The 12,213-nt window shown below is 43.0% G+C and overlaps 1 protein-coding gene across 1 annotated transcript in view; it reads right to left on the bottom strand.

Moving 5' to 3' along the window:
* Positions 1-7,905, bottom strand: part of fat4 (FAT atypical cadherin 4) — a 127,906-nt gene extending 120,001 nt beyond the window's left edge. Inside the window, exon 1 of the mRNA XM_058054070.1 lies at positions 2,404-7,905. Within this exon, the coding sequence (XP_057910053.1) occupies positions 2,404-7,572 (5,169 nt within the window). The 5' untranslated portion in view covers positions 7,573-7,905. The remainder of the gene's footprint in view (positions 1-2,403) is intronic.
* Between the last annotated feature and the right edge of the window lie 4,308 nt (positions 7,906-12,213).

The raw sequence follows: 12,213 nt of genomic DNA, 5'->3' as shown, positions 1-12,213 counted from the left end.
TGCTTCTTATTTTTTCTTTGAATTTTGTATTTTCAAACAATTTCACAACTTTTCCACATTTTTTTAAATTAGAAAAACAAAGTTGCTTTTGTTAGATTTTCTTTTATTTTTTCTTATTTTTCTTATAATTTGAAGAAAAAAAACAAAAACAAAATCACAGATAATTCCTATTTTTTTATAAAATCGGATAAAGTTGTATTTGTTTTTAATATCTATAAGCAACAAAGAAAATATGGAAAAAAAACATTTTTTTAAACAAAGATTGTGTTCCCGCCAACTCAAAAAGAGCAACATGAAGCTTTCAAAGTTATTTGTGGCAGCCTGCTAGAGATAAATTTGGACCACCACAAATAAATGAAGACAAAAAAAAATAAGCAGCAGGTGAGGTTATTGTAAGAAAGATATTTTTCCCACAGGTTTCTTACATGCAATACAGTAAGAAAATGACTTAAGAAAATTTAAATAATTATATCATTATGCCACACATAATAGCCACACATAGATCGTAGTCCTGAGTTGAAACACTAAGAATGGCGGCCATGTTTTTCCACATTTTACACATGTCAGGCTTCTAAACTGTGATTGGACTAAACACCACCACCTCAAATCCCAAACCGCAATGGACGTTTCCAATATTTTGACCCCAAATATGGCCGCCAAAGTGCAGCTCCACACCACCACAATAACAAACACACGACTCCACACCCACTGAGCATCACTACTGTCCTCAATACGTACAGGTGTACCTAATTTACCGACACACATTTGCTTTCCATTTGAAGCCGCGTCACTTAATGCAAACCCCGCCCACAAGCTTAACTTTCACCCTCCTTTGCCCTCAGCATCTTTTCAAGCAGGCTTAAGAGGTCGTCCAATTTTAATGGTCACTTATTGCCCCGTGGAGCGCTTCTCACTCATATAATGCAACACCCCGGGACCACCCCCGGTGCCAAAACAGCCTGCGGGGCCTGAAGTAGAGCCTGGAAAGTAGAACCGGCACACATACGTATATATGATACACAGACACTAGAAGACCCTTCAGAAACCCTTTAACCTTCCTCTTGTGTTAGCTTTCTGGTATCATGGTGTTGCAACCAGTCCAGGGTGTACCCCGCCTCTCGTCCGAAGACAGCTGGGATAGGCTCCAGCATAATGAACAATGAAATCTTGCACACAATAAAACTAAAATAAAGTAAAATTCCAACAACATGCATGCTAGGTTAATTAGCGACTCCAAATTGTCCATAGGTATGAATGTGAGTGTGAATGGTTGTTTGTCTATATGTGCCCTGTGATTGGCTGGCTGGCCACCAGTACAGGGTGTACCCTGCCTCTCGCCCGAAGACAGCTGGGATAGGCTCCAGCATACCCATGACTCTCGTGAGGATAAGCGGTACAGAATGAATGAATGTGCACTTGGGCGGGGGGGGGGGGGGCGTACAAGAATGAATCTCGCATACAATAAAACTAAAATAAAGTAAAATTCCAACAACATGCATGCTAGGTTAATTAGCGACTCCAAATTGTCCATAGGTATGAATGTGAGTGTGAATGGTTGTTTGTCTATATGTGCCCTGTGATTGGCTGGCTTGAGACCAGTCCAGGGTGTACCCCGCCTCTGGCCCAAAGACAGCTGGGATAGGCTCCAGCATACCCATGACTCTCGTGAGGATAAGTGGTTGAAAATTAATGAATGTGAACTTGGGGGGGGGGGGGGGGGTACAACAATGAATCTCGCACACAATAAAACTAAAATAAAGTAAAATTCCAACAACATGCATGCTAGGTTAATTTGGAGTCGCTAATTAACCATAGGTATGAATGAGAGTGTGAATGGTTGTTTGTCTATTTTTGTTTATTGTTTGTTTATTTATTGTTTGTCCCTGTGATTGGCTGAATGAATTAATATTTTTGGGGGTTTTATTTTGTTGAAATATTTTTTTAAAAAATTACAAAAATAAATTTTAATGCAATAAACAACTATTATGTGATTATTTTTATGCATTAAAATATAAAACGGGTCGGTAATAATACAAGAGGAAGGTTAAGAAGACATCCAGGGACTTGAACGTTCATCTTGAAGCACTCATGAAAGTGGAGGCACATCCATCACAGATTGTAACACTAAATACTCGAGAACAAGTCCTTCTTAGTTATGACTGAAAAAAAAAATACGGTTTAATAAACCGCAGAAGAAGGAAGTGAATTAATGAGCAGACAAATGCATCAGGTGACTGCATTGTGTCGAATGTGTTACTTGGACAACCGCCATCCATTCCGGCATGGATCTTATTATTCCATCCAAATATTCCTGGAGCGGATGCCAACACCGGAGTTCATGAACTCGACCCCTGACAAACAAACGACATGCAGCCAAATAAAAGTGGCTTTCCGTGTACTCACCTCGGCACGCTGCGTCCTGGGCTGGCTGGCGTCCGTCTCGATGGCGTAGACGTCCACCACATAGAGATCGGATCCCTTTTCCCTGTCAAGTTCCTCGGCCGTCTGTATCACTCCAGTGTGGCGCCCGATGGTGAAAAGTCGCCCCACGGTTCTCCCGCCGCTGTGCACCGCCACGATGTAGTACTCCACTTTGCTCGCCGACCCCCGCGGACTGGAGGCGTCCAGCGAGATGACGTCGGTTCCTGGCGGTTGACCCTCTTTGAGGATGGTGATGTATTTGGGTTGCGTGAACACAGGACCGTCCAGACCGCGTAGAATGATCGTCATGTCCGTTTTGGAGGTCTTACGGTCGCCGCCGTGGTCGGTGGCGGATACGGTGAGCGTGTAGACGAGTCGGGATGGCACAAGTTGGGAAGCGAGGCGGATGTCTCCGCTGTACCGGTCCATGATGAAGGTATCCGAGTCCCCTTCCACTAACTCATATTCCACTTCCCCGTTTTCCCCCTCGTCGGGGTCGATTGCAACAACTGTTGTCAGAATGGAACCGATCACGATGTTGGGTTCTGCCACCAGTGCATTCTGGGATACAAAACTGGGAATGTTATCATTAAGGTCAGTGACCCATATTGTTATGTTCTTGAGGGCAAAACGGCGGAACTCGAACGGCACGGCTTGGTCAGTTGCCTTGACCGTCAACTCAAAGAGATTCGAGAACTCCCTGTCAATCTCCTTGCTGGTGTAGATGAGACCAGAACTTGGGTCAATACTGAAGTGCCCCCCTCTGGGGACCTGCTGAACGATGGAGTACTCCAACAGTCCGTTAATATCCGCATCTGTGTCATGAGCTGTGATGGTCATGACGGACGCCGAGATGGGAATGTTCTCAGGGATTGACTTGAAAATGTCCCCGGATGTGAATATCGGAGGGTTGTCGTTAAAATCCCTTACATGGATGATAACGGGAATAGTCGAGGAGCGTTGTGGTTTCCCGTTATCCCTTGCCGTGATGTTGAGTCTATAGAAAGATTGTGTTTCGTAGTCCAGTTTTTTGAACAGAAAGATGCTACCGGTGTTGGGACTGATGCTAAACGTTCCGTGATTGTTTGTGGCGGTGATGCTGTACGTGATGTCGGCATTGTGGCCCGAGTCGGCGTCGGTTGCGGTCACGGATGCGACCAACTCTCCTATCCTCATGTTTTCCAGGACATCAACCGATAGGGAAGATTTAGGAAAAGTCGGCGAGTTGTCGTTCTCGTCGAGTATGTTAACGCTAAGCATGCAGGATGAGGATAACGGAACGCCGCCAGAATCAACCGCGATTATTTTCAAAGAATAGAACGATGTTGACTCGTAATCCAACTTTCCGACTAAAGTGACTTGTCCGGAGTTGCCGTCGATGCTGAACTGTCCGTCCTGGTTTCCGTCAACAATTCGATAATGAACCAGTCCGTTTTTGTTCTCGTCTACATCAGACGCGGAGACACGTAGAAGTTGAGTCGTGTTCGGCGCCGACTCAGAAACCGAGGCCTGGTAAATGTCTTTGGTGAACTTTGGTGAGTTGTCATTGATGTCTTGTATGTAAACTTGCACTTTAGCCTGGTCTCTAAGGGGTCTGGGGAGACCCTGGTCCGAGGAGACGACAACAAAACTGAAAACGGCGGCGCCTCTTTGTCTCATGAGCAACTCGCGGTCCAATCGCAACGTGCTCCTCAACTCCCCCGTGATAGCGTTGAGTTCAAAGTTTTGCTGCGGAGTCTCAAATGAGTATCTGACGTCACTGTTTGGACCGAAGTCCTTATCCTCGGCGTAAACGAAACCCACCAGCGAACCCCTTTTTTGCTCTTCCTCAAAATGAAACACATAATTAGTGCTGTTAAAAAGTGGGCGGTTATCGTTGACATCGTCCAGGATGACGCTGACGTTCACGACGGCGCTCAACGGTTCCACAGCGCGGTCGGTAGCCACGACCACTAAGTTGTATCGATCCTGAAGCTCTCGATCCAGTTCCGTTTTAATATACAAGTGACCGTCTGGAAAAATACCGAAGATGTCACCGGTGTTGCCGGCGATGATGTCATACATGATTTCGCCGTTGAGACCGGAATCTTTATCCGTGGCATCCACTTTGAAGAATCGGCTGTTGACTGGTTCCGATTCGGAGATAACAACTTCGTAGGAGAGTTGGTCAAAGACAGGCGAGTTGTCGTTGACGTCGTAAACGCTGACAATGAGGACTAAACTAGAGGTGTGTCTCGGGACTCCTGTGTCCGATGCCGAGACCTCGACTTCATACGACGTGGTCGTGACCTCCAACGGTCCGGTCAGCGTTATGAGGCCATGTTTCTCGTGGATTTGGAAAAGACCTTTAGGGTTTTGTTTGAGGCTGTAGATCACCACGCCGTTGGTGCCTTCATCGGGGTCGGACGCTTTAGCTTGGAATATCACATGACCTGCGTTCCAGTTCTCCACCGCGCTGACATGCTCCACAGAGTGAATAAAATGCGGCGCGTTATCGTTCAAGTCCTTCACGGTGACGTTCACAACCGCGTCCCCGGTGATGTCGCCTACTCTTGCTACCACCTTCAAATGATAAAAACCCTTCTCTTCTCGATCGATGTGACCGGATGCGGTGATCTGACCTGCGGCGTTTACCCTAAAAAGCCCCCGGTGGTCCCCTGAGGTGATCAGATAGGAGATATTGGAGTTCAGATCCAGAGTGGACGCCGACACGGTTCCTATAACCGTACCCGGAATCACATTCTCAAACATAACAAAGCTGTAAACTCTCTGGCTAAAAACGGGCGGGTTATCTTGCGTATCGATTACAGTCACGGTCACAATAGCGTGGGCGTTGGAGCGCAAGCCGCCGCCATCTGTCGCCGTCACCTGCAGCTGATAAGTCGTTTTCACTTCTCTGTCCAGCGCCTCCAGAGTGCTGATTTTTCCAGTGTTGCTATTAATATGGAATTTCGATGCGTCTCCTGCTGTGATTATGTACTTAACCGTACCGTTGCGACCCAAATCGGGATCTGTGGCCGAAACCGTTGTTGCATAAGTACCGGGGGGTTCGTTCTCTTTCACGTTAGCAAAGTACTGAACTGGGTAAAATACCGGTCTATTGTCGTTGATATCTTTTAAAGTGATGTTGACTTTTCCGATTGAGTGCAAAGGCGGCGTTCCGGAATCCGATGCCTGAATGTGAAGCAAATAGGACGCCTGATTTTCTCTGTCTAACTCTGCGATTGCGCTTAATCGCCCTGACGCGGCATCAAGACGAAATAGTTCACGGATGCTAGTTGGCGTTTCTGCGTCAAACGAGAACCGGATTGTTCCGTTCTCGCCCAAGTCGTCATCTGACGCGGAGAGAACAAGGAGTTCGGCGCCGGGAGCGGCGTGCTCCACCGGAGATACGTGATATGTGTTCTGTGTGAAAGTTGGAATTTGGTCGTTGACGTCTGTGATGCTAACGATGAGTTTAGTGTACGAAATTTTGGGCTGCAGACCTTGGTCTTTAGCGCTAATGTTTAGCACAATTTGGGACGCTACTTCCCTGTCTAATAAAGCCGCACTGGTAACAAGTCCGCTGTTTTCGCTAATGGAAAACCAACCTAAAGAGTTTCCGGACACAAGGGAATAACGAAGATTAGCGTTCTGTCCCGAGTCGCCATCTGTTGCGGAAACCCCTTTAATGTAGCTCCCCTTCGGGACGTCTTCGCTGATATCGACTTTGTACTCCGTTTGCTGGAATATCGGCGGATGATCGTTAATATCGTTTACGAATATAACCAAGCTAGCAAAAGATGAACGCGCCACCGGTTTGCCGTTATCCGACACGGAAACCGTTAAATTATACGAAGAAATTCTCTCCCGATCCAGAACGCTAGCTACTTTGATGAGACTTAAATTCGGCACAGGTGACGTATGGACTTCAAAGTGTTTTTGCTCGTTTCCGCCTAAAATGGACACGGAAATGTTACCGTTAGCGCTCGGAGAATCGGAATCGGATACGGTGAGCAAAGCAACTACGGTTCCGATTTGTGCGTTTTCATCCACCGAGGCGAATTTAGACGTGGTCGGGAAATATCGAAATTTTACCACAGGGTCGTTATCGTTGACGTCTAAGAGCTTGATAGTGGCTTCGGTTCTTCCCGATAATGACGGTACGCCGTTATCGACCGCGTGGATCGTTAGCGAGTACTCTTTCTTGATTTCATAATCCAAAGTCTGCTTTATAATAATAGTACCTTCTTTAGGGTCAATTTGGAAAGGCGTGCCCTCATCGAGAAAGTACCTGACCTCGGAGTTAGTTCCGTCATCCTGATCGGACGCGGTGATGTGCAGGATGCTGGATCCGACCGCCGCATCCTCGAAAACGCTGGTTTGGTAATGCTCGTGCTCAAAAACCGGCGGGTTGTCGTTGATGTCTTGGATTGTGACGTTGACTTGAAGGTAGCCGTACTTTTTAGGGTCCCCCTTGTCCTCCACTTCGATCAGGAGCTGGTAAAAGGGACCGAGTTCCCGGTCTAAGCCTCCTGTAGATACCAGATGCAGGAACGCTCCCTCTCCGCTGGGATTGACTGTAATATCCAAGCGGAATTTCTTCTCCTGGTTCCCTTTAATGATTCTGTAGGTGGTGTGATCCACGCCGTTGCTTCCGATGTCGGAGTCCGTGGCCGTGTCCAGGATGACTTGTCTCCCGCTGCTGGCGTCCTCCTTGAAAGAAACCACGATGGAAGCATCCGGGAACACCGGTGCGTTGTCGTTAATATCCAAAACGACAATCCTGACCTCCGTGGGGTAAGTGGGCTGACTGGACAGCACCACCACGTTGATGACATCGCTCTGCAGGAGCTCCCTGTCTATCACGGAGGACGTGGAAATGACCCCCGTGGTGGAGTTGATGGCGAAAAGTTTGTGGTTCTCACTGAAACGGTACGTGAAGCTAACTCGGGTGTCTATCTGGCCCACGTAAGTGCCCACGGGTTGCTCCTCCAGCACCTGGAACTCTTGGCGGACTTGCGTGGACGCGGAGTACCGAGACAGAGTCCACAGCAGCAGCAGGAGCGAGTGAAGGCGCGCGGAGACGCAACATGAGCGCGCCATGGTCGAGTCAGCCAGTCCCGGTCCTCCTTTAGTTCTTAGACGCAGTCCACCATACCGATGATGCATCCACGCTAGAGCATTGTATTCCACACGGGACGTCTGCGCAATTACGCACGGATCCGGGTTAAAAAATACGTGCGTCCATCCAAAGAAAGGTGTCAATCATTCCTGCAACGTCAGCAAACTTTGGAGCCTGAAAGCCGGTGGAATGAATTCATTTCTCCAAAGCGCACCGAGGATCCGTGGGGGTACCGGTCCACTTTGTGACTGCAAGTCCCGCTAAAGTTGCAGCAAAAGCTGGAGTTGAGAAAAAGCTCCCCCCCCTCCCATCCGCCATCCCATTGGACGGCTGGTGCTGCTTGTGCGCGCGTACGCGCCGCCTCCATCACTTTCTATTGTCACACATGCGCACTTGTGACGTCAAAACGTTAACTGTCAATCATGTGGACAGCAGGTAAAGACGCAATTGTATTAGAATTCCTAATTCATCCCAAAACAAGCTCGCATGATAAAAACAAAAAGCCAAAAACAACATTTTTATACTACTAACTAACATTTGTTAACTAACTAACTAAAATTCACAGCCCCACCCGCATATTAAAATATATATCTCCCTATTTTTTAATCAAAGTATGTCTTATATATGAAAGTTATTCTTTTTCTAACTAACTTTAGAACGCTAATATCTCATGGTCCTAAATGTTGGTAAACAGCACCATCTAGCGGCCAAATGGAGTACAACTGTCTCATAAACAGAGCTTTTGTCAATTCAGTCATATTCATCTTAATTTAATCACATTTATTGGAATATAATTGCACAAAATCCTTATCCAAATATTTATAAAATATTATTATCATATATATTAAATTCATTCAAATTTCTTATTTACAAGCAATATTTATTAAATAGCAAATGTAATCATTTCAGAAGAAAACGAATATAAAAAATCTGCAGTAATTTTACTAAATTAAAGGCAAAATGTTATTAATAAACAAGTCGTATTCTAACAAGAAAAAAGCTCAAATTTTACAAAAATAAACTCGAAATATTACAAGAAAAAATATTGTCAAAAGTGTTAAATGTAATGTTAAAGGTTTTAGCTTTCTGGCACCACGTGTTAAAGAGGCCTCGTGAGTTGCAATTCTTTACTATAACGCTAGGTGGCAGTGTTTTCCTGAACAACCAATGCACACTCTTAGATTACCCCTTCACTGGAAAACATCATGTTAAGCTAACACTGATAAAGTTAATAATCTTTACTTCATAAAAATGTCTGAAAATTCAAGCTAATTCCAGCAGAGAGTTAGCTGACATTTTGTTTGACGTCAAGACGAGGCTGCTGTCTGTCTGTCTGTCTGGACGCTAAGTAGGACAGCTAATGGGACAGCTAATTGAATTACAAAGTGGGCCGGACTGCGGCGCGAACTGATATGGACGAGGCCGAGAAAGCCGAGAAAGTAGATTAGCCGCCACAGGAGACGTTTGGCTAAACCTGATTAGCCAGCTAGCTAAGGTTGTATCGGCTAAGGCCTAAGGTTAGGGTTAGTGCAAGGGGGTAGGGGCCAAGGCTAAGGGTTCGGGCTAGTTCTCAGGGTTAAGGTTCAAGCTAGGGCTAAGGGCTAGGATTAAGGGTTAGGAGCGTTGGCTAGGCCTAAGGGTTAGAGTTAGGGTAAAGACTAAGGGTTTGGGTTATGGCTAGAACTAAAGACTTGGGTCAGAGCTATAGCTAGGACTAAGGGTTAGAGTTAGGGTAAAGACTAAGGGTTAGGGCTATGGCTAGGACTAAGGGTTAGGGCTATGGCTAGGTGTTAGGGCTATGGCTAAGTGTTAGGGTTAGGGCTATGGCTAGGACTAAAGGTTAGGGCTATGGCTAGGTGTTAGAGCTATGGCTAGGTGTTAGGGCTATGGCTAGGTCTAAGGGTTAGGGCTAAGTGTTAGGGCTATGGCTAAGTGTTAGGGTTAGGGCTATGGCTAGGACTAAAGGTTAGGGCTATGGCTAGGTGTTAGGGCTATGGCTAAGTGTTAGGGCTATGGCTAAGTGTTAGGGCTATGGCTAAGTATTAGGGCTATGGCTAAGTATTAGGGCTATGGCAAGGACTAAGGGTTAGGGCTATGGCTAGGTGTTAGTGCTATGGCTAGGTGTTAGGGCTATGGCTAAGTATTATGGCTATGGCTAGGACTAAGGGTTAGGGCTATGGATAAGTGTTAGGGCTATGGCTAGGACTAAGGGTTAGGGCTATGGCTAGGTGTTAGGGCTATGGCTAGGGTGTTAGGGCTATGGCTAGGACCAAGGGTTAGGGCTATGGCTAGGTGTTAGAGCTATGGCTAGGACTAAGGGTTAGGGCTATGGCTAGGTGTTAGAGCTATGCTAGGTGTTAGGGCTATGGCTAGGTGTTAGGGCTATGGCTAGGTGTTAGGGTTACGGTTAGGGCTATGGCTAGGTGTTAGAGCTATGGCTAGGTCTAAGGGTTAGGGCTATGGCTAGGTGTTAGGGCTATGGCTAGGACTACGGGTTAGTTCTATAGGTTAGGGTTAAAGCTATGGCTAGGGCTAAGGGTTACAGTTACAGCTAGGGCTAGGGCCTATTGTTATGGGTTAGGATCAACTTTTGACATATGCACTGTAACAATACACACAATATACACTGTATTCCCTGTATTACATAAAACAAATTAACATTAAGGACTGGGACAGTAGGACACAAATGTTAGCAACATTAGCATAGCTATGTTATGCTAATGTGCTAATATTGCACTCACGTTTTAAGAGGTTAGCCTGCTTGCAGAAGAAAAACAACATATATGGATGTCTGGAGCTGATTGACAGTTGACAGAGTTTGGTTTTAAGATGTGTAGCGAAGCCTGCTTTTTAAAAAAAAAAATGTCATTTTTGAACATGAATTTTGAAGACGCGATCTTAGTGAAGTCACCTGCTGTTTTCTCCATGACAAGTTGAAGGCCAGGGTTAGACCTCACCGATGCGCTCAGACCTAAACACAGAACACGGCGACTCTCTCCAACCAACAACATTCAAGTGTTTTGTTTTTAACGAGCAAATCACCTCCAGCGCATGCAGACATGTTTAAGTGGGACAGGAAAGGAGGCACAAAAAGGCGATTGTTTGGGTGTGGGGGCTGCTACTCCAAGCTAACGCTCATGCTGTGTTAGCTTAAGTGGATTTTTGTTTTTTATTGTTGTCTGGCTTTTCTGCAAGCGTGAGGACCTGCTGTGTTCCTGCATGGCGCCGCACTGACATCGTCCGACTGACTACACAGACGTACGACGAGTACATTATTATATGATATATAATACAATATAATATGTATACATATATGATAATAATAATAATAACAATAATAATAATAAGTATAATAATAATAATAATAATAATAAGTATAATAATAATAATAAAAATTATTATTGCTGTTTAATAGTTTAATAATAATTATTATTGAAATATTTTAATATATTTAAAAATATTTCATAATAATAATATATTATAGAATATTTATTATAATATTTATATTATTATATAATTATTATATAATATATAATACAATATAATATGTATACATATATAATAATATAATAATAATAATAATAATAATAATAATAATAATAATAATAATAATAATAATAATAATAATAATAATAATAATAATAATAATAATAATAATAATAATAATAATAATAATAATAATAATAATAATAATAATAATAATAATAATATTATTATTATTATTATTATTATTATTATTATTGCTATTGCTATTGCTATTGCTATTGCTATTGCTATTATTATTATTATTATTATTATTATTATTATTATTATTATTATTATTATTATTATTATTATTATTATTATTATTATTATTATTATTATTATTATTATTATTATTATTATTATTATTATTATTATTTTAGATGTACATTGGTTTCACAAAACACTTGTTTTGGACAAGGTACTAAATTATTATTATACCAAAATGACTTATGTTGATTTTGATGATTCCAAATAAATAAGTACATAATATAAAAATAAACATTATAATATAAAATATTATAATGTTACTAAACAAATGATCTGGGGTTCAAAATTACAACTTTCTTTTTTTTCTTCTAAAAAAAATAGTGCTAAAGAAGAAAAATAAATAATTAAGTTAAAACGGCAGTGCATGTAATACTAAATACAACCAAAAGGTGTCACTGTTGTATCACTTTAAATGTCACTCATGTGATACCGGCCTAACAGCGACGTATAATGTACGGTTATGATTTGTATCTGGTAGTGTTTTTGTCTTAAGTTAGTCTTCTGATAAAGTAAAACATTATATTAATAATATGTGGTGTTTTAATATGTATTATATTGCTCAAAAGAATTAGAAGGTGTGTTTTTTGACCAGAGGACAAAAAAGGAGCAGATCGAGCAGAATGATCGTCTTGTCTACTTTAGATATCATAATTCTTCCTGGAATTTTTTGGGGGGGGTTTGTTGGCCGGAGGAGCAAAACAGTGGAAGCTTCCGGACACGGTTATGCTAAAGGCTCAGTAAAATCAATGCTAGCTGTTAGCTGTTAGCTTGGCTCAGGTGACGTACCATTCACACTTTATGTTGGAATCCATACTGTTGGTCCTGTCATCAATAACTTTTTAATTTAATTAAATTATTATTATTATTATTAAAATTATTTTAATTAAAATTATTTT

Source organism: Doryrhamphus excisus, chromosome 2 (assembly GCF_030265055.1).
Source record: "Doryrhamphus excisus isolate RoL2022-K1 chromosome 2, RoL_Dexc_1.0, whole genome shotgun sequence".
In the NCBI taxonomy this organism is placed as follows: Eukaryota; Metazoa; Chordata; class Actinopteri; order Syngnathiformes; family Syngnathidae; genus Doryrhamphus; species Doryrhamphus excisus.
The sequence above is the reverse complement of the archived record's forward strand: the minus strand, read 5'-3'. Positions and strand labels throughout refer to the sequence as shown.